The 21,569-nt window shown below is 50.2% G+C and overlaps 1 protein-coding gene across 2 annotated transcripts in view; it reads left to right on the top strand.

Annotated features, from left to right (window-relative positions):
- The first annotated feature begins 4,987 nt into the window (after nt 1-4,987).
- Nucleotides 4,988-21,569, top strand: part of LOC132243192 (nuclear GTPase SLIP-GC-like) — a 42,917-nt gene continuing 26,335 nt past the window's right edge. The window contains exons 1-8 of one of the 2 annotated variants that reach the window (XM_059727909.1): nt 4,988-5,094; nt 7,086-7,248; nt 15,546-15,647; nt 16,128-16,236; nt 16,847-17,069; nt 17,660-17,881; nt 20,244-20,471; nt 21,325-21,500. In XM_059727909.1, coding sequence (XP_059583892.1) covers nt 7,221-7,248; nt 15,546-15,647; nt 16,128-16,236; nt 16,847-17,069; nt 17,660-17,881; nt 20,244-20,471; nt 21,325-21,500 — 1,088 coding nt within the window. In that variant the 5' untranslated portion in view covers nt 4,988-5,094; nt 7,086-7,220. The remainder of the gene's footprint in view (nt 5,095-7,085; nt 7,249-15,545; nt 15,648-16,127; nt 16,237-16,846; nt 17,070-17,659; nt 17,882-20,243; nt 20,472-21,324; nt 21,501-21,569) is intronic. The other variant, XM_059727910.1, reaches the window with a different exon arrangement.

Here is a 21,569-nt window from a genome sequence, read left to right as displayed (position 1 = left end):
TTCTCCTCCTTTTTGTGAAGCAGCAGAAATGAAACTTAGCCTACAGCAATAATTGACTACATGCCAGGCTCCTCCTCACTTCCTACATACCCTGGCAACTCAAGCATTTGAAAGATCATGGGAATGGTTTTTAAAACAAGAGCTTGAGCTTTGGCTATTTGCTTGCTCATTTTGGAGCCATTAGACTGCATGCAGATCTCACTTCCCTTGGTATGAATCTCGCGCCGCACATAACTGTAGGAGCTTGGATTTCAGGAGCAATACAAATGCCTGTGGAAAGGCTTGTGGTAAAATCACAAGCATTGGCAAAAGCAGGTGTTGCTTAATTGGTTAAGCACTGATGCTGGATTTGACCCATAAGATAGAGTTCCTTAATGCTCTAAATGTATTTGCTCCTCTAGGGACTAGAGTCAGACCCAACCAAAGCCCTGGATGTAGCCGTAACCCAGTGTTGTGTGTATGATATACAGTATCTGGGTCTGATATAATTAAGTCTCAACCAAGCTCAGAGATGCACTTCCCTCACGCTGCAGGTCCTGGGTTCAATCCTTCGCAATGACCATGACACCAACACTGCTGAGTTGCTAAGAAGTTGTTCTCTCCAGTTTTCATGGAAGGTCCCTCTTCCTCATAGAGAATGGAGCCGGAGCCATATGCTAAACACATCGATATACCGTTACCCACCCCCCAGTCAGAAGACCCATGAGCAAGGCAGCCCTCCTTCCTGGGAAGGCTTGAGGCAGTGTCATCCCTGCTGAGGGGAGCTTGTGGGAGGGGACTGGGGTGTGGAAATGCCCTCCACTGTCTCTGAGGGGACTTCCAAGTGGGCATGGGCAGGGATGGGGAACTTGCCATAAAGGATCTGGGAGCAACCACCATTTTGTGGTGGAGTTTGCACCCGTGTGGCTGGGAGAGAAATGCTGGCCTCCATGTTGTACCAGCTTGGCTGGAGCAGGGGGTGGCCTCCGTGCTGAGGGGATCATGTGGCAGCTGTGACCTCAGCTTTTCAGGGTTTGGGGGCTGCACCACTGGTCACCCTGCACTTTGTGGCAGGCACTTAGGGAGCAGCCTGCTTGATGAGAGGCAGCTTGTGGCAGGAATCTTCTTGAAGAGAAAAATAGTGGACATAAAAGCGTTGGGTTCTGTATCAATAGAGGACAGAGGACAGAGTAGCAGAAAACTGGAATGTCTTCTATGATGGCCACCCTAGACTCAGGGTCCTCCATGTTGTGATGGAGGTTGGCAGTGATGTGGTTGCCTGTAGCCTGAGGTACCGTTTGTGCTGAAGTGTAGTGGGAGAAGTGGGTGCTGCCATGGGGGGGATGCTCTGGAGTGGAAATGGCCAGCAGATTCAGGGGGGACTCGTCACATCTGGGGTGGCATCGAGGGGTGGGAGGATGTTTGCACTTTGCTAGGGAGTGTCTGTATTGGGGTTGTGGTTTCACCCCACACTTTGTGAGGGACCATGAGGCTGTGGGGCAGCCTCAGCTCAGCATTTGTGTTCATCATCCTTCCTGTGAGGCAGCTTGGGACTAAGTGGTGAGGAGAGAGGCAGCCATGTTGTGAGGTAGCTTGGGGCTAAGTGTGAGGGAAGATGGCCTGCTGTGGCTGGAAAATCATGTTAATGCTGGGTGGTGAGAGGCAGTGCCCCTCTGTGTGGGTGAGAACTCGTGGCTGGGGGTCAGCATGTGGGTTTTCACCCCCCTTTGGGGCAGGGGAACCGTGCTGAAGGATGCTTAGAAGAGGTTGGTCACAGGAGGCTAAATATGTGGGACATGACAGGGAGCTGGAGACTCCTGTCACCAAACAGGATCAGACTCATTGATTACAATGGGTGAGTAAACAAGTGGGCAAGATAAATGCTAGCCAGAGGGCAGGCAGCGGGAAGGAAGGAAGAGTGGTAGGAACTAGAGCAGTCAGTCCCCTCCATGGGGGGCCCTGGGAGCCCCCCAGCATTTATTTGAGAAACAGCAAAGGCATGGCAGGAGAGTGAGGAAGAAGGGCTATTCCCATTTTATAGGTGAGGAAGCTGACTCACAGATGGGGACAATGGGACATGCCCAAGGTCTGTGGCAGAGATAGTAATACCCCCAGGCAGCTCTAAGGCAGGCGGGAGTGGAGGACTAGAAGAGGGTATCTTCCCTTGAAGACCTGAACAGCCACAGGCTCCACTTGTTGGCAAAGGCTTTCTTTGTTTTATTACTCACAAAAAACCTACTTATGCTCGTGATAGTGGTATGGACATAAGTTGCATACCTAGACTTTGCACAACCAAGGGTTTCCAGGCCCTCCATTATGCCCCGAGAAAAACAACTTTTATTTTCATCAGAATCTTTCTGTACCATTCATAAATTAATAGAAATCATAGGAATTAAGGGCTGGAAGGGACCTTGAAAGATTGTGGGGTCCAGCCCCCTGCTCTAGGCAGGTATATTGCTGAGATCAAATGATCCCAGCAGGTGTCTGTCCAGTCTCCTCCTGAAAACTTCCAAGGTTGGGGTCTGCACAACCTCCTTGGGAAGTCTATGCCAGATCCTGGTCACTAAGCCTGTGCGAAGTAGCTATTTGCTTCAGATTCAGCTGATCTGGGGGACAAGGATTCAATCTGGTGATTTGAATCACTGCCCCAACTCGATTCAGCCGATTCTGATTCAGAGATTTGGCTGCTGCCCCACCCATCCCCTGCCTGCTCTCCCAGCTCTGGCAATGGCTGCCCCACTCTCACCAGCTTCTGACTCTTTGAAAAAGAAAGCCCCAATTCACCAGGTGCTGCCCCTGCTGCCCCATACCACATGGAGGGGCTCTGCCACGGGCCTCCGCACCCACCCACTCTCCCAGCCCCCCCCCCCCCCCCATGGCTGCCCCTCCTGGCCCAGCTCCCAGCCCTTACAAAAAAAAAAAAAGCCCTAACTCACTGGATCCTGCCCATGGCGGGTGAACTCCTCTGACCCCCACCTGGCCAGCACTGCATGGGGGGCTCTGCACAAGCCCCCAGAAGCCCTGAGGCTGCTGCAGGAGCCAGTGAGTTGGGGGGGTTGGGGGTTATTTTCTTAAAGGGCTAGAGCTGGAGTCAGTGGGGCAGGCATGGGAAGGGCTGGGAGAGCCAGTGGGGGTCAGGGGGCCCATGGCAGAGCCCCCCCATGCAGAAGAGGCAGTGAGTCCAGGCCTTTTTTAAAAGGGCTGGGAGCTGGTGTAGGCAGGACAGCCATGGTGGGGGAGCAGGCAGGAAATGGGGCTTGGCAGGGGTCCCCCCTGTGGTGGGCCAGTAGGGGAGCTCCTGTGTTGAGCCTCCCACCTCACTATGCCTGTCCACCTTCCAGACTCCACGTGTCTCTCCAGGGGTGCCTAAGCCCTAGCAATCCCTTTTCAAGCCCCACCACAGAGTCTGGGGCTAAAGTGTGCTGCCACCACCCCGAGAAGGAACTGTTTGGGTTCTGTGTCCTTGGGGAGACACAGGCCTAATAGTCCTATGGGTACTTGACCCAATCCAAGAACTTGGGGCACTTCCCCAAGTCAGGGGCCCAGAAGGATAGCCTTTCTTAGTCCGCAGACCCAAGGGGCCTCCTGGGTATAATTAAATGCACCCCTCAATAAGTCTCCCACACTACGTACAAAGGAGAACTTTATTGGTTACAGAGGGTAGGGTTAGAATAGGGTCCAGGGTAGAGCAATACCAGAGAAATCCCATCGAGCAAACTCCTGTGGCTGGGGTAGCCTTTGATCTCGCATCTGAGTTACTGCAAGCTGTATATCTAGTTGGATCTCAGGTACCTTACTCACAAGGATCATCCAGAGGCAGCTGGAGATTCCCTCTGGAGGCAAGCAGTTCCTTGATCATGAGTTTTGAGAGACAGAGCCAGTTTCAGATGGTCCAGCTCTTCTTTGTTCCTGAGTATCCCTCATGGCTGCTGTCCCCCTCCTCCTGGGCAGTCCTTAACTTATATAGCCCTTGTGAGCTCATTTACCTGATCCAATGGAGGTCAGCACCTGTTTGCTGTGAGCCAACTAATTTGAAATGCATCACTAGTTGCCGGGCAGACTGTAGCCAGCCAGGAAGGAAGCCCCTCACCCAGGTATGTGATGCCAGTCACGTAGGCAGAAGGAGCAGGTTCCCCCCTCCCTCAGGAACGTATCCAGCTCAGGTTACCCAAAGAGATGGGGTAAAGGTATGTATCCTCTGCTGGGCCCATCCTAATCACAATGTCACAGAGCCGAGTTTTGTGAGGAGAAGCAAAGGTGGCTTTCTGCCACACCCCCATGGTCTCTTCCCCACTCCTCCAGCCTCCCCTCCCCTGGCCCTACTTACCAGCTCGAAGTCCAGGTCCAGCTCCCTGCTGCAGCCAGTGGGGACTGCCCAAATCACCACAGCTCTCAGTCTTTTCCAAATCAGTTCGGAGAGCTTCAAATCAATTTGCACTTTTTAATCAGTCCCCTGATTCAATTTGGATTCAGAGTTTTGGCCACTGATTTGGGCCAAATCTCCTCCAAATCAAATCAGCACCCAAAGCTTCACACAGCCCTATTGGTTACCCTTACCATAAAGAAGTTCTTCCTTACATCCACCCTGAAACCATCCTCTAATGGTTTATGGCCATGCTCCTTGTCCTCTCCTGGGGCACCCTAGTGAACAGGTTTACTCCCAGCTCCCAATATTCACCCCTACACACTTATAGACAGCCACAAAGGGGTGACTTGGTGGCAGCCTATAAGTACTTAAGGGGTGTACACTAGGATCTGGGGAACACTTGTTTACCAGGGCACCCCAAGGGATGACAAGGTTTAATGGTCACGAACTGCTGGAAGGCCTTTTTAGACTGGACATAAGGAAGAGCTCTTATGCTCACAGACAAAAGCCTGAAACTGGGTTGTGAATGCAGTAGAAAGGCTCCAGAATCAATAAGGCAAAAGAATCTACAATTGATTTTTGCTTTTTAACCGCTGGAGCTGCTTGCTTTTTTAAATTAGAGAAATAGGGAGGAGTCTGGCACTAAATCAATTGTCGTTTAGGCTTCAGTTTCGTTTCTCCTGTTCCAGGAAATAGACAATCACCACCGGCTCAGAAGCCGATCTTTTTGAAGAGGTGCAGTACTTCAGGTATGTCTATTGTTTTCCTGTAAAGTTGGTAACTTCTATGTCCTTTGGGGTGCTAAGGGTGGGCTTGTGGCCACATTCCAGCAGTTTTGGTTAAAAATAACTGACAGCTTCTTTCCTGTTGGAAGTTGTCAGGATTTGCATGGGCTTTTGAGCAGAGTAAGTGGTGAACACCCTGTGTTACCATTATCTCGCCCTGGGAAGTGGGCTGATTAACTGCCTGTAACACACTGGTTGCAGTGTGTTCTCACCGTTCAGTGTATTTCATCCCCTGGGCAAGTTTCTGTTTCAGGTAAGCTGGTAGTTTGGGGCCCTAATTGAAGTTCTGATGGGGATGTCTTTTTAACTACTTTAATGAATGTGAAAAAATGAATGTTTCACTGGAAAGAACAGACACAAGAGAAACTTCCCACGTTCCTGCAAGAATCAGGTTGCTTTTCGTTAGGTGCCTTAATGCTGACTTTGCCAAGCAGTTCCTGTGTTTGTATGTCAGCTAGGCACACAGGAGCTGACTAAATGGGTCGCATCAGGGGTCCAACTCCTCCGGAGCTGTGTCTCCAGCAGCAGCTGGCCCCTCTGCTTCAGTGGAAGATGCAACCAAGTGGGGTGATACCTGTTGTGCTGAGCTTCCAGCCTGCTTGGATGGGCTGCCCAGGGAGGAGTCAGTCCTGTGTCCAAATCTCCATTTTCTTTTTCAGTAAAGCACCCACCGTAGCCTCCCCCTCCCAGAGACTCCTTCCCTTTCTAGAAGCTGCTGTGTTTTTTCCTTGCTGTCTGGCCTTGAGTCCCTGGTCTCTGGGCTTAAGAGCAACTTCTGGGAATAAACTGGAGCAGCCTCACAGTGAGCTCCTGGAATATGCTGGTTGCCTTGGATGGGTAAGGTGTGGTTGGGCCACTCCATGCTGGGACATGCCACTGCTATGGTACAGAGCCAGCCATCTTGTTACACACCTGTAGAGGAAATGTTCTCCCTTCTCCCTTCTCCTTTCCAAAATGCCGGGCCAACATCTAAATCTTGTGGCTGCAATTACAGATGTTCTTCTTATCTGTGAAAGGGTCCAGTCCTTCTTCCAAATGTTACAATGTTACACCGCCTTTGGTCTCAATGCCTCCCACAGACTCTTTGTGCTTTATGGGGACAAGAGGATTTATGCGCTTTTTGGGACAATGAGGATTCCCTTCTATCAATCACATATTGGTTTTGAAGTTTTAACTTATGAAAACAAATTGAAGACCCAGTTTCTGTGATTTGCTCTGTATGGGTTGTAGGAGTTCTGGTTGGGTTAGGCTGTAGTTATGTTAAGCCAGGGGTGGGCAATTATTTCAGTTGATAGGCCACTGAATGAGTTTCGATGAGCTGTTGAGGGCTGCACACACACAATCTTTCAGAAGCTATTATTTTAACAAATTATAGCTACAGAGCAAATCATATATGAAAAGTCAAACACCTACTATGACTGGGGATCTCTGTACATTACCTCAGAAGTGTCTCCCGCGCTAACTGGTTTTCCTTTAGCCGCTTACCCCCCACCCCCTCCAACCCAACTGGCAGAGGTTTTAAATATACCATGGTTTTTACTGCCCCAGTGATCACCGGCTGAAAGCCCAGCTGGCAGGGCTCCTCCACCAATCAGGGTTGGAGGGACAAGGGACAGAACTAAAAACATGAAAGGACCCACTACCGGGGGCACTTCTGTTGCAATATACAGCCCTTGACATGCAATGCCATTTGGCTCAGCATACCACAGCTGGCCCTGGCTCTGGGCAGGGGCACAGACTCTCGGTAATTTTCTGGATCATGCTAGTACAGCCGTCCGGTGCAGACTCCCCATGTAAACAGGACCATAGCATGTCCAGGCTCCAAGTGTCCCATGTAACAAGGAAACAGTGATGAAAGTGCTGAGTAGGGTGAGAACGGCACCAGCCGGGGCCTGGTGGGTGAACACAAAGCAGGTGGGTTGGAAAAGGTAATGCCAATCTGTTCTTCCCCCCAGACAGCCTCCAGAACCCAGACATCCTGAAAAGTCACCTTCACCACATTCCAGTCCTCATACTTCCTGGTGTCAAAGAGCAAGAACAGCCCAGTGTGAACCAGCACTCCCTGCTCACTTTGGAGCTGGGCTCTTACAATGGCAAGCAACGCACCACAACACCCAGGTAAGAATGCGCCCTGTCTTTTCTCTGCAGGATAATGTATAAATCAATACACAGCAGCCATGGTCACTCTTGTGTCCTTTTTCTGACTCAGTGAAGCTTAAATTCCTTCTTATGCAATAAAAATAACTGAGCAGGGACTAACCCTTCTTCTCCAGCCACTTGCTTAGGCACTCTTCAGGGAGGCAGAGAATGCAGATTTGAATCCTACCACTCAGAACTGAGAGTGGGACCCATGTTTTTTACATGCCAGGCATATGCTTTCCCTGCTGGTCCATCATACAGATGTGGACTCACTATTGCTATTTTAAAATACATTATCCACTTGCTACTGACTTTTGTGCGGAGCTGGATCTGAGAGGTGCAATCAGAAAACACCTATCAGATCTGAAATGTACAGATACCTAAGGCCAGATCCTGTTCTATCTATTAGCTACTTAAGAGAGAACAAAGGGGCTCCCACTGAAATTCCCAGGAGACAGGTGTGACAGGGGGCCGTCCTAGAGCCAGTTACAATGTTGGCCTGCCCACCTGTGTAGGGCAGGCTGCCTGCCTGACTCATCTGCCATGCCTTTGGTGTAACTGAATAGTTGTTTCTATGCAGGAGGCTGCCCATTTAATGCCCTGATGCCAAGGGTGTAATACACAGCTCCGACCTGCCCTTTACAATGTCCCATGTCTCACAGATAGCATCCAAAATCACTTCTACATTTATTCCCCTGGCCTCATTCCTGAGCTGCATTTGGGCTCTGGCTCAAATTTGGCCTCAGGTGTCGGTAGACATGCCTAGTCCACAAGCCCCTTCACTTGGGCCTCCACTCATGTTCCCCCCACACTGGGGCCTCTACCTCCCACACACACTCTGCACTCCTTGCCTCACATTAGACTTCTAGCTCCTCCCACTTTCCCCTCTCATGGGGGCTTCTGGGCCTTACAACCCTTGGGCCTCAGTTGACTGTCGCTTTCCCTGGACCCCACTCTTGGACTACGGCCCACTCGGGCATCTGTCAACGTATCTGGACCTCACTCCTACTCAGACCTCCCGCTAGACCTCACTCTTATTTAGGCCTTGGGCCTTGGGCCCTCCTGGTCCCTGTGTCATCACCCAAGTAGCCCCACCACACCCTCCAACCCCAGCAGGGTGTAGTTTTAGGTAGGGGAGCATGGATGGAGATTTTTTGGGGATGATACCAATGGCCAGTTTTTAAGGAGTCATCGGCTGATACCTATCTGATTCCAATTCCAATATGCAGCTGGGTAGCTTGGAGACCAGCATCGGGCTGGTAAGGGGTGAGAAGATGTTCTTCCATCTGGGCTGCTTATTCCTGGGTACTCTATTACAGCCTCCACCACATCACATGCCCTCAGTCACTGGTTCAAAGTCACTCAGTCCCTCCCTCCACAGGATTCCTCTCATCAGGTAGCTGAACTTCAACCTCCATCATTTCAGTGTGCTGGCCAGCTGACCTGCCTGTCCTGTCTTAGCAGTGATGTCCCCCTCTTCGAGGAGAACTTCGGCCTGTTTTAAGCTCTATCCCTGCCTCTAGGCCAGTCAGGGTGCCAGTAGCACCCTGCACTGCAGCCTTGGCCTGTACCTTGTGGTGGGCTTACTTGCCCTGGCCCCCTTGCATTGACTGGTTGAGAGCCCTGGGTCAATCACCAGGAAGCTGACTCCTTTCCTCAATAGGAGTCCTCTCCTGAGCCCAGCATAAAGCCAGAAACTCATACCGGGCTTGCCTACAGCCCAGATATCTTATATCTGGCAGCCCTTTACTCCACTGGGTTCATGTGAACACCTGACTTCATCACCAGTTCCAACTGGGGCCAGCCTAACCTCTCAGAGCCTGCTCTTATACTGAGGCTTTTCAGACCTGCTCCAGTCATGTGGCCTCCTGGCTGTCATGTGACCACCTGATAGGCTCTGCTGTCACCTGCTGGCTGCCTCACAGCCTACTCAAGCCCTTAAAATGGCAAGCACCCAAAAGTGCACTGCCACAACAGGTTTAAAACCAGCAAGATAAAGTTCTTCTTTGTGCTTGTGGAACCATTGTCCCAGGAGGTTGTAGAGGTGGATAATAAAGCCAGTGAGTGTTCAGCGTTTTCTATATGCCAGATGCTTTTCCCATGTCCCATGTTGGGCACACAAACAATGGGGCCTTCCAAATAGCAAACTCCTTTTTAAAAAAAGTGAAACCCATTGACTTGCATTAGTAGAAACATTAGCAGCAGATTGAGGGAAGTGATTCTGCCTCTCTATGCAGCACTGGTGAAGCCACAGTTTGGGCCTCCCTCTACAGGAAGGATGTGAACACATTGGAGAGAGCCCAGTGGAGGGCAGTAACAATGACTGGGGGTAGGGGTGCTCTGATAGAGGTTTTGGGGGCCAATACTTAAATAGCTGATATTTAAGGAGGCATATCGGCTGATACCCATCCAATATCCAGTTAGGGCTGTGTGCAACGGCACTGTTCCATTTTGCCTTGATTTTCGACGGTTCGACCGAACAGTGTTTTGTGTCAAATTTCATTTCAAGTTGAAACAGCCATTCCATTCCATTCCGTCGAAACAGAAAAGCTGTTTCAATGCTGTTCTGATGTTTTGCTGGGGACGGGAAGTCAGACCAGCTGGGATGACTTCCCATCCCCAGTGCAGGATCGTGCCAAGGTGGAAGGCAGCCCAGCTGGGCTGCTACCCAGTCCCCCATGCTACATCGTGCCAGGGATGGATGGGGAAGCAGCCCATCTGGGCTGCCTCCCACCCCAGCACAACCCACCTGAGCTGACTCCCCATCCCCAGAGAAACATCAAAGCAGCATCAAAACAGCCTTTCTGTTTCAACAGAATGGAACGGAGCGGCTGTTTCAACTCAAAATGAAATACGATATGAAACACCATTCCACTGAACCGTCAGAACTCACGGTGAAATGGAACGGTGCCATTTCACACAGCCCTAGTGTGGGCCTCACTCTCACCTTCCCAGATGGGCTGCTTCCCCATCCCCGGCCTGATCTAGCACAGGGGAAGCTGGACTGCCTCTCACCCAGCGTGATCCAGCCCAGCTGGTCTGACTTCCCATCCCCAGTGAAACATCAAAACAGCATTCAAACAGCCTTTCTGTTTCGATGGAATGGAACAGAACAGCTGTTTTGACTTGAAATGAAATTCGATACGAAACACTGTTCCGTCGAACTGTCAAAACTCAAGACAAGACGGAAAGGTGCCATTTCACACAGCCCTAGTGTGCTCCGCACTCTCACCTTCCCAAGAATCCACTCCAGCCTAAGTACCAGATAGGGTTCTTTATTTTAGCTCTAACTATTTACAGAAAAGAAGAGAAAAGATTAATAACAAATATAAGACACATATATACATATATGCATTACATAGGTTCAACAACACACATTAAAACCCATAACCAAAATATTATCTATAAACAGCACTAGTGAATAGTCCATCCAAACGAGTGATCCCACATACCTCATCAATATATGTCCATTCACAGATTATAGTCACTAACCCTCAGTTCCACTAGGGCTTCAGCTCACTCTAGTAAAAATAAATGGCAACACTGCTGTTGCTATGAGTGGTCACCAGATGGGAGCGCACAGTTCCTACAAGCATCTCTGGAGTAGAGCGCGTGGTCCCAATATTTCTTTCAAGCAGAAACCTCTGTCTGGATGGCAGCGGGATGATTCCTTCCCTTTAAACACATTTCTTATAAGCAGTACGAGGTTAAATGCTTCCCCATGTTCCCTTTCCTTGTGAAACTAGGGTTGCTTAATAGAGGCTGCCTCCCTTTACCAGCAGGTCCCCTGTTCCTGCAGCCTAAACTCTCCCACGGCTTCAACCCAGCTGCAAGCACAGACTCTCCACTGCCTTTTCCTGGGGCACCTGAGTCCTGCGTTTGCACAGCTTCTCTCCAAGATAAGGGACTCAACTCCTTAATGAGAACCACAGGCTCTTTGTCTTTCCTGGTGTGCTGGCTCCCCCGAGCAGGCTTTCAGTGCCCTCTCTAGGTGGAGAGACTGTCCCAATCCTCTTCCTTCTCTCTATTTCCCACTGTCTGCTGTGTTTATATCCCTGACACAGCCAACCAGACCCCTCCATTGTGCTGGCAATCCAACCAGCTGCATGCGTATTTTTAGGCTTGCACCTTTTCAAAGCTCCTGCATGCAAGCCCCTTCCTGCCCCTTCTGCAAAGGCATTGCTTCCCTGCCCAGCCTGCTGTCTCTGCAGCCAGGCAGCTGTTAGGTTTAGTCTGCAGAAGAGAAGACCGAGGGGGATTGAATAGCAGCCTTCAACTCCCTGCAGGAGGGTTCAAAGAGGATGGTGCTTGGCTGTTCTCAGTGGGGGCAGATGACAGGACAAGGAGCAATGGGCTCAAGTGGAAGCAAACTTTCTTACGTGGAGGGTGGTGAGGCACTGGAACGGGATCCCCAGAGAGGTGGAGTCTCCATCCTTGGAGGTTTTGAAGACCCAGGCAGACAAAGCCATGGCTGGGATGATGTAGTTGGGCTGGTCCTGCTTCAAACAGGGGGTGGGGCTAGATGTGACCTCCTGAGGTCCCCTCCAGTCCTTGTTGTCTATGATTTCTATGTGTCTATGCTGACCTTTTCTCCCTCAGTCTTATTTCTTTGTGGCAAAACAGTTAATAAGGAATTAATGGTGGTCAATATTCTGATTTTTATTTTTCAGTGTAATAAGAACACTAGCAAATTGCCCATCAAGAATGATGGGGAAAGAGGGGCTGGCAGGGACAGAGCCCTGCATCCGGCCCTGCTCCCCGTCTCTTCAGGTCCGACCCTGTTTCACCCCCCTCCCCTCCCCTCTCCCCTTTGGGTGCAACCCTGCTCCACCTCCTTCCCCCTGCTTCAGATCTGACCCTGCCTCCCCATCCCACCAGTTCTAGTCAGACCCCCCCTCACCACTCCCCCCAGTTTGGGTCCACCCCGCCCCACCACCCTCCCCCCTGGTTCAGGTCTACCCCAGCCCAGCCCCCATACAGGTCCAACCCTGTCCTTCCCCCACCAGTTTGGGCCCCACCCCCCACTTTGGGTCAAACCCCACCCCCTCTCCACCCCTGCTTCGGATCCAATCCCACTCCTGCCCTTCTCCCCAGTTCGGGTCCAACCCTGCTCCCCCATCTTTCCCCCCCAACCCCGCTTTGGGTCCAACCCTGCAATGAGGAAGGAGCTCCCAGCTCTCCTCAGGTGGCCCCACCAATTATAAAGTGCTCTTCCTGATTTTATTTGTGTTGTTTTTTTGCCACTGTGGAGGTGGGTGGAGGGAGCTGCTGCACCGGAGGCTGCAGGAGGAGGTGGCACCGATGGCACGGCTCCTGTTTTAACTCAGCTGGCCCCGCCCCAGGCCACCCAACTTGCACAGCCAATCAGCGTATGTGCAGTTGGGCAAAAGTACTACAGACACACAGACTAAGCCTTTTATTATATTAGAATGAGGCTGATAGCAGCCTTGTGGGTCACCAAATCCAACCCACCGCTACTGCAGGCACACATGCCATTTCTATCCATTTCTTCTGGTTCCCAAACTGCCTTTTTTAGCCCAAGTGCTGCTTTCTCCTGGATGCCTGCCTCCACGAAGCATTTATGGAGGAGAGCCATATCCCTTCAAAACCTTCATTTTATTTGGTGAAATAAGCCAAGCTCTTAAGGGAAGCTCTCCTAACCAGCCTGGTGGCCCTTCTCTATACTCACTATAGTTTCATTTTTCTTAAGTCTGGGGGGCTACAACTGTGAACAGTATTCCAGATGAAACCCCACTAGTATCTTATACAATGGTGTTAACATTTCCTCATTGCTACTGCAAGTAGCTCGCTTCATGCATCCTAAATTTGCATTTGTCTGTTCCAAGCGCACGTCAGTTTGGTGGCTCATAGAAATCTTGGTATGTACCAATATACTTTTATATAAAGTATATTATAATGATCGTGATATAATAATAATATCATGATCATTATAATAATTAAATATCATATATTTTTCTCCTCTTTCTTCCCACCTGATCAGCACCTGTTGATGCCAGAATCGCTGGTATTGGTCTTTACATGCATGACCATACATTTCATACCATTCAATGTTATCTCTTTACTGTCACACCCATGCTGCTGTCTGCTCCCAGTTTAGTTTACCCAATTGTTAGACCCTGACTCCATGCGGTGCCCAATGACTTGGGAGACAATGGTCCAATTACCCATGGATCCTGTTACTCATTAGCCAGAGCACAGCAAGGAGCAACCACCAGCACACATTGCTTGCAATAGCTTTTTTCAGAATGGAGACAGCTTCGGGCGAGCTCCCACACTAACAGAATATGGGGAGCAGCCAGGAACAATAGTTTTTTTTCCCCATATTCATACACTTTGGTTTATACTCATTAACATTTACCCTGCCTTGTTCCACCACCGGTTCCACCCATTTCTCCTCCCATCTCAAGCTCTTCCTCTGTTTACTATTTGCTTCATTAGCGTGGAATTGCCCATACATTTCATTCATTTACATGACTTTTTGCTATGAGCTCATGTCTAAGACCTTGGCTTCTCTTCTTCAGTCAATGGGCTGACTTTGACCGAAACCTGGAAGCTTCCGGAGGCCTCTTTGCCAATCACCATTCACCTTTTTGCATATGTTCATCTTGGATTCTGTTACCAATTACATGTTGTTTTTCACATTCCAGTCGGCTTTTCTCTCTCAGGTTGTACCATCTTCCACATTCCTAAAACTTTACCTCATTTAGAGCACGCAGAATGACACAGATCCACTCGCTGCTTTTCCTTCAGAAAATGATTGACACCATTAAAACGGTTACTTAGAATAAGCAAATGTTGGCCAAGATACCATTCTGCCTTGTGGTCAACAGCTCTGCTAGGCCACAGGTCATGCCTTGTATTCAGCTGCAAATCCCATGATCTCTAAGATCCAAATTATTGTCACCCTAATACCAATGACTTTGTAATGCAAAAGGCAAAAACACCAGTGGAAACAAGGGCTCACTCATGCCCTGCAGCAGCTACCCGCACGAGCCACAGAGCCAGGCTCCCTTTGTCTTGTTCTAAGTCCCTAGGAGGCTCTCCATCTGGGCTTCCCAGTGACCTAGCTACACCAAGAAAGTGTTTTTGCTTGGACTGGCAATTAAGATTGTGTCCTGTGAAGTGGGAGGAGGCAGGTGAGTCTGAAATCTGGGTTTCCTATGCCTCAGACAGGTGCTTTAACCACTAGGCTACTGAGCTAATAGGAGGCTCTGTTATGCTGCTCTCTGCTCAGGGTCAAATGATTGCTAGCTGTGCATTTTGCTGTCCACAGTTCTGGGGTTTACATGCTACTGTGCAGCCAGGGTGAAGATGAATGTCAATGGAGAAGCAGTAGGCTTTAAGGGTTCCAGGGCAGAAATGAATCATGTCTGGATATGCGTGGTAGGGACAAATGTATTCACAAAGGTGACAATGGAGCTGCATGAGGCATTTTGGCATAGACTAGAAATAAATACTAGTGCTGTGCAAAACTTTGGATCATGATTCAGATTTGGAGATGATTCGGATGATTCAGAGGCCGAATCTATGAATCTGAATCAAATCGCTGGAAGCTTCAGGCTTTCCAAATCGATTCGGAGCTTCTGAATTGATTCAGAAAAGATTCAGAAAAGATTCAAAGATTTGGCCATAGGGTATAATGGGGAATCAATGAAATATCTATGACTTGGTTGTCTTTTGGCTGAGTCAGATGAATCAGGCCTAATAAATACACATCCCAGTACATTCAGGCTGTTACACAAAGTGAAGCAGAATGTGTTTAGGTACCTGAGACACTTCAAATATACATGTGCGCCCCTTAGGCATCTTAGCAGTGACCTAGAAATTTGCCCGTGTGTCTGCACAGATGGAGATGGAGCTGTGCCTGGATCTGTTAGCCTATAAAAATCAGAGACTAGGTCGGAGATGCTTTAGCTGCAAAGTAGAGTTTAGCCCTGTGTTCTTATTGCAGTTCAAGTTTAGAGCTTCGACAGCCTAAACCTGAAACCCTCTGCATAAGGAGATGAGAAGATGTTCTTTCTCCTGTTCTTTGCCTGTCTCGGCTATTTGGGCTGCAAGTTCTTAGTATCTGTGTGTACAGCGCATAGCACAGCAGGGGCTGCACCCTGGCCTGTGGGTGTTAGTGACTGCAAGTAACCACTCTGGGCTTGGGCACAGAAGCAGAATCCTACCTCTGTTGCCACCCGTAATTATTTGGTTGCTGAAGCCATATCCAGACAGCCCATGCTAATGGGAATACCCTTTACTCTGTCCAGGTGCTGAGGGGGGAGAATCAGCAGAAGGGGTTCCAAACAAAAAGAGAAGGAACAACAGATACCGAGCTTTCCCAAAGGAACAGAAGAGGATCCTGAAGGCCTGTGAGTATAAAAAACCACTGAGCACTGCTGATCCTAGGGGGCCGTGCCAAGGACAGGCCTGAAAGACACAGGGCTGGGGGAGGACAAATCTGGAACTCCCCTCCGTGCAATGGAAAGGACAGAAGCCACTCTGCTTCCTGGGTTTGGGGTGTAGGACTGCACTTAGTGATCTCCATGTGGCTGCTCTGCTCTGTGCGACAGACAGGGTCACCTCGGAGCCCCACAACAGACTGACTCTACCCAGGCACCCGTGCTGTACCCATGGGAGCATCCACTGTGACTGGCAGCTGGGGAAGAGGGCTCCTCTGCCCTGGGCTTGTCCCACTGCTCGGCATCCAGCAGAAGCACCAGTTGGAGTTTGGCCACAGGCCACACAGCAACCTGGGTCTTGGGCACTCTCCCATCCTTGTACCCAGCCTTGCTTTTGAGATCTGATCACGTCCCCAAACAAGGTCCAGCCATGTAACTGTCCTCTTACAGATGAAGATATGGAAAGTGAGACAAAGAAAACTCTGGACACTGCATTTGAGAAGCTGCTCAATGTACTACCCTCTCTGGACAACATGCCGGATGGTGCTTGGTATCTCAAGTGAGTCTGCAGCCCAGTTTCTCCCCTATTGAGTGATTAAGATATCCAGGGCTTCACTTACCTGCTCCAAAAAGAGATCCAGGTCATACCAGGCTGATCTAGCCCTAAGCAGCTGCTCTGTTCAAAAGACTTGTGCAAGTCTGTTGGGGCAACAGGAATTGCTGGACCAAAGGTCCATCTCATTCAGTGTCCAGTCTGACAGCCACCAGCACCAGATGCTGTTTTAGAGGAAGGTGCAAAACCCTGCAGCTACAGACTCCCCCAGTAGGAATCAGGCTCCACAGCCTGCTCCGGTGGCAGTGACCCTTGCAGCCTCCTGAACAGGGTGCAGTGGGGAGGACAAGGCCCTTAAAAAAACAAACTTTACCCTGTCTGCCTGGGTAGCAGGCCTGATCCAGTGTCAATGGGAAGGGGGTTCTCATTGACTCCACGGGGTTTGTGTCAGGCCAGAGCAGACTGGGCATCCTGCAGTCTCCACCTAGCAGGTCCCTTTGGAGGGTATTGTCAAAGGGAGCATTTCTGTTGGTGAGTGAAGAGCTGCCTCACCCCTCCCAAATGCATGGAGCACTGCAGTCGTCCAACCCCTTTCCTGTCTCCTTTTCCTCCCCAGGGACCGCCTCTCCGCACTGAAGGCAAAGAGCTCCTTGGACCCCATTTACATTGGGCTCTTTGGCACCACAGGGGCTGGAAAGAGCACGCTGCTCAACGCCATCCTGGAGAAGAAGTTCTTCCTGCCTGTGTCGGGGAGCAGGACCTGCACCTCCTGCATCGTGGAGATCAAGACCAGCCAGACCAAATACTATGAAGCAAATATCCACCTTCTCTCAGATGAGGCAAGGCTGGCTCTCTTGTGCTCTCTTGAGGTGGTTAGCTGTGTTAGTCTGAAGTCAAGCAGAAGGCAGGGCAGGCCCGTGGTAGTTAAGACGGTACGCCTAGAAATCATAGAACAACCATAGAAATCCTAGAGCTGTGGGGCTAGAAGGGAGCTCCAGAGGTCATATGTAGTCCAAACTGTGCCCGAGCCAGGATCAGCCCTATCCAAACCTCCAGTACAAATAGATAGTCGAATCTCTTAGAAAAAGTATGATCAATCCTGACACAACACCAGACATCATACCTGAACCTGCCACAGGTAAAGCAGGAGAACCGTGGTGGCCAACATCTGGCTTCCGTAAAAGGCATAATAGCCCCACTTCTCCTCCCTCCTGAGTACTCAAAGTCCTTCTTATTCATTCTGACTGAAGAGAGATTAGGATTTATAACACCAGCCCCACCTCATCCAAGCTCTAGATACCCTGCTATTGAAACCCAGTACCAGTGCTGGTAGAGTCGCATCCAGTCCCAGCTATACTAACAACCTGATTCAGTTCCCACCCCACCGCCCAGTGCCCCACAAAAATAATCATTTGATCTTGTCTGGAAGGAATGGAAGAAGGAGCTGAGGAATCTCGTGGAGCTTCTGAGCAAGACGGGGGAAGAGGACGAGGAGGGGAGCCATAATGATGCTGATGTCGAGGAAGTCATTCAGAAGCTTCAGAGTATTTATGGGCAAGGTGCTGAAACCAAATGTTATGAAGACTTATTGAAGATGAAGCCAGTGATAAAAATTCCCACTTTGAGACGTATTCCACTCAAAGGAATGTCGGTGAGTGTGTTCATACCCTTCAGGGCCAGAAATGGCCAGGGGTGGATAAAAATGGGATGTAATGGCTCAGCTGCCCCTCTTCCCCCTTTTGGACGGAACCAGAGCACAGGAACCAAAGTCCCCAAAGTCTGTCAGAATCCTCACTCCCCCTCCATGCTGAAAGACACGCCCTCCCCTTCCTCCCCCTCCACTGTCCCAGGGCTGGGAGACACTTCAAAACCTCTGCAGCCACACTGCTCTGCTACTGTCGCTGTTCCCAGCTGAGCCCACCCCCATGCAGCCTGGATGCAGGAGGCTTTGAATCTCCCCCACACCTGGGAATCAGGGAAAGCAGCAGCCCCAGGCAGGGGAAGAAGAAGGAAGGGGAGGGGAGGGGACAAGGCATGCCTTTGAGGATGGAAGAAAAGGTGGGGGGATTATGACTTGCCTTAGGGAATTTTTAGAAGTCCCCAGAAGCTCCCATGGTGAAGTTTACCTGCACTGGCAGCAGTGGCAGGGGATGAGGCTGGCAGCACAGGAAGCAGCCACTTCTGCAGTGCGGCTGTCTGCTCCTCCACTCCCTTTGGCCAAATCCTGGGTCTGCCCCTGGAAATGGCTATTGGGCTCAGCTAGACTGATTTTCAAATCACAGGCCAGGGATCCTCCCCTATAGATCTACTGCCATGGAGTCCAGTGGGGGTGCAGGGAGACTTGTAGTATCATTCCCTATACTTCTCCTGATGAAATGACTGGGGAAAAGGGAAGTTATTCGCCCATGGTCATACTTCTCTTCTTCTGCCTGAATCCACCGAGGGATACCCTCGTGGAAACTATCCTCATCCATCCCACAGCAGAACTGGTGTTTTCTTCCAGCCTCCTTCTCCCATCTCCTTCTGGGGCACAGGGGAAGCCTCACTCCTGCCCTCTGGCCCTGGTTAGAAGTGTTCAACCAGGAAGTTTTCCTATTGGAAAAAATACATTGAATTGAAAGAAGATTTTTCTGCTGCCAACTGCCAAATTCAGCCAATTGCTCAGTCTTCAGCCAGGAAAGTCATAGAATCACAGAAAATTCGGGTTGGAAGGGACCTCAGGGGTCCACATCCAGTTCATCTCTCTGCTCCAAGCAGGACCAGCCCCAACTACATCATCCCAGCCAAGGCTTTGTCTACCCGGGTCTTCAACACCTCCAAGTATGGAGACTCCCCCATCTCTCTGGGTAACCTGTTCCAGTGCTTCACCGCCCTCCTAGTGAGAAGGTTCTTCCTAATATCCAACCTCAACTTGTCTTGCTGCAGCTTGAGCCCATTGCTCCTTGTTCTGTATCTGCCTCCACTGAGAACAGCCCAGCTCCATCCTCTTTGCAACCCCCCTGCAGAGAGCTCATGGCTGCTATTCAATCCCCTTCAGACTCAATCAGCCCATTTCCCTCAGCTTCTCCTCACCAGTCCTGTCCCCCAGCCCTACAGTCATTTTCATTGCCCTCTTGTCCACTTCCTTTCTGTAGTGGGGGGCCAAAATTGGACACATGACTCCAGATGTAGGCTCACCAGTGCCAAATAGAGGGAAGAATTGCTTCCCTTGATCCACTGGCAACGCTCCTACCAATGCAGCTCAGGATGCCATTAGCCTTCCTGGCAAGAAGAGCACACTGCTGGGTTATATTCAGCTTCTTGTCCACTGTCACCTGCAGAGCTGCTGCCCAGCCAGTCACTCCCAGCCTGCACTGGTGCATGGAATTGCTCCATCATAAGTGCAGGACTTTGCACGTGTCTTTATTGAAATCAAACTAGAAATGTTTTGTTTGGAACCACCCTCTCAGAATGATTTTATTGTTCTTGTTTTGAACCAAAATATTTTCTTGTCCTTTACAGTCACGTTTTGGACCTTCCAGCTTCACACCAGGATGTTTCTCTGAATCATCCACAGGAAAAGCTTTGCTTTCCTAAGCAGCTCTCCTGCTCCCGACCCAGAGGCAGTCCTAACCCTGTACCCAGCAGCCTCCCTGGTGTTCCCCAAGGACCTGTTCCCAGGTCCTCTGGCAAGGTCCTGAAAATGCTGCACCAGCTGTGGGGGCTCCACAAACTTTCAGGTGTTTCTGCAGCACCAGAGGGAGGGATGGCAGGCTTTCTCCCATCCTGGCTGTTCAGCCCTTGCTGCACATTCATTAGCCTGGGTGGGGGATATCTGGGTACAAAGCCTAGTTCTGTCAACTACTTGATGTATGGCCTTGGTCAAGTGCCTTTTCTTCCCTGTATCTTAATTTCTTCATCTGAGGAAAGGTAGGAAACTCAAGGCTCAGTGCATCCTGGGAGGTTGGTTCCTGTTTGCAAATGACTCTGCCATCTAACAGCAGAGGTATAGATATCTGTTTCTTATGTCCCAGGCAGATGAGCTTTCTGAGAAACTGGACCCTTATGTACGGAGGCGGAGTGACGAGGATGAGAGAGAGCCAGCACAGGATGGAGACAAAGAAAAGATGCGATTCTGGCCCCTCATCAAGCATGTGGAAGTGACTCTCCCGAGGTCTGACGTGCTACCGGAAGGTGTCGTGTTTATAGATATTCCAGGGACTGGAGATTTCAACAGCAAAAGGGATCAGATGTGGAAAGAGGTGATTTGTCCGCTGGGCTGTGTGTGGGAAAACCACTGAGCGGGTGTTTGGCAGTTTAAAAGTTATGCCTAAAGTAATCTGTTTCAGATTAATAAAGGCAGGCACGCTTGGGAGAGAGCAGCAGCACTGCATTTGGTGAAATGGATGGAAGTTGCATCTGTGCCATGCTCTGAAGGAGTTCAGGGGCTTTCCAGCTTGGGTCCATTACAAGGGCCCATAGTGCCTTTCTGCATCTGCAGCTCATGAGGAGGAAGAGGCCTGGCCTCTCAAGTGCAGACCTGCAGTGTTTGCAAGTACCTGCAGCTCCAGGTGCCAGGCTGTTCTCGTGCCATGCACTGGTGCTGCTCATATGTCCATTCCAGCCCCCAGCCCAGCCTTCCTGCCTGTGGGCCTAAGTTATGCTCTACCTGCTGTAACTAAAAGCCAGCCCAGGACATTTCTGGCTTGCTCTTACAAATCCTGAGCACTCTCCATTCCCATGGAAGTGAGTAGGAATGCAAGGGGCACATTTCTCATAGTGCCATGGGCTAGTGTCTCATTTCTTTACCCTGCTCTGTGTGGAAGGCTGCTGTCTCCACCAGTGATAGGCAGCAGCAAGAGAGACATCAGCTGCAGTTAGAGTAGAGAGCTGCCTTGACACCAAGCAGGGAAGGCTGGGGTGGCTGCGAGGAACAGTTCAGGTTAGGAGCAAGGTAGAGAAGGGTGACATGCTGACTGGGGGTGGCCTTTCTGTCAGCCTCTGGGGCTGAAACGCCACTCACCCAGCCCTAGTTACACTACTGTTTCCCAAGGGTGTGTCTTGGCTTGTTATTTTGCTTCTGGATACAACTCTCTCTCTCTTTCTGTTTTAAAGGGCATCAATAAATGTTCAGTCATCTGGATTATCAGTGCAATTGTCCGAGCCCAGGGGGAGAGAACCCAGGAAGTGCTGCTGGCAGAGAGCATCAAGGCTTACCAAAGTGGGAGATGCACTGACATCAGCCTGGTGGTCACAAAGACGGATGACCTGAATCTTGATGAATACAAAAAGTAACAGAACAATTATCCTGCCTTTGTGGGGGCTAAGGTCCTTCCTTTGAAATTTAAATATCCTTGCTC

This window comes from Alligator mississippiensis, chromosome 1 (genome assembly GCF_030867095.1).
Source record: "Alligator mississippiensis isolate rAllMis1 chromosome 1, rAllMis1, whole genome shotgun sequence".
NCBI lineage: Eukaryota > Metazoa > Chordata > Crocodylia > Alligatoridae > Alligator > Alligator mississippiensis.
Note: the sequence above shows the minus strand (reverse complement) of the source record. Positions and strands in the feature narration are given on the sequence as shown.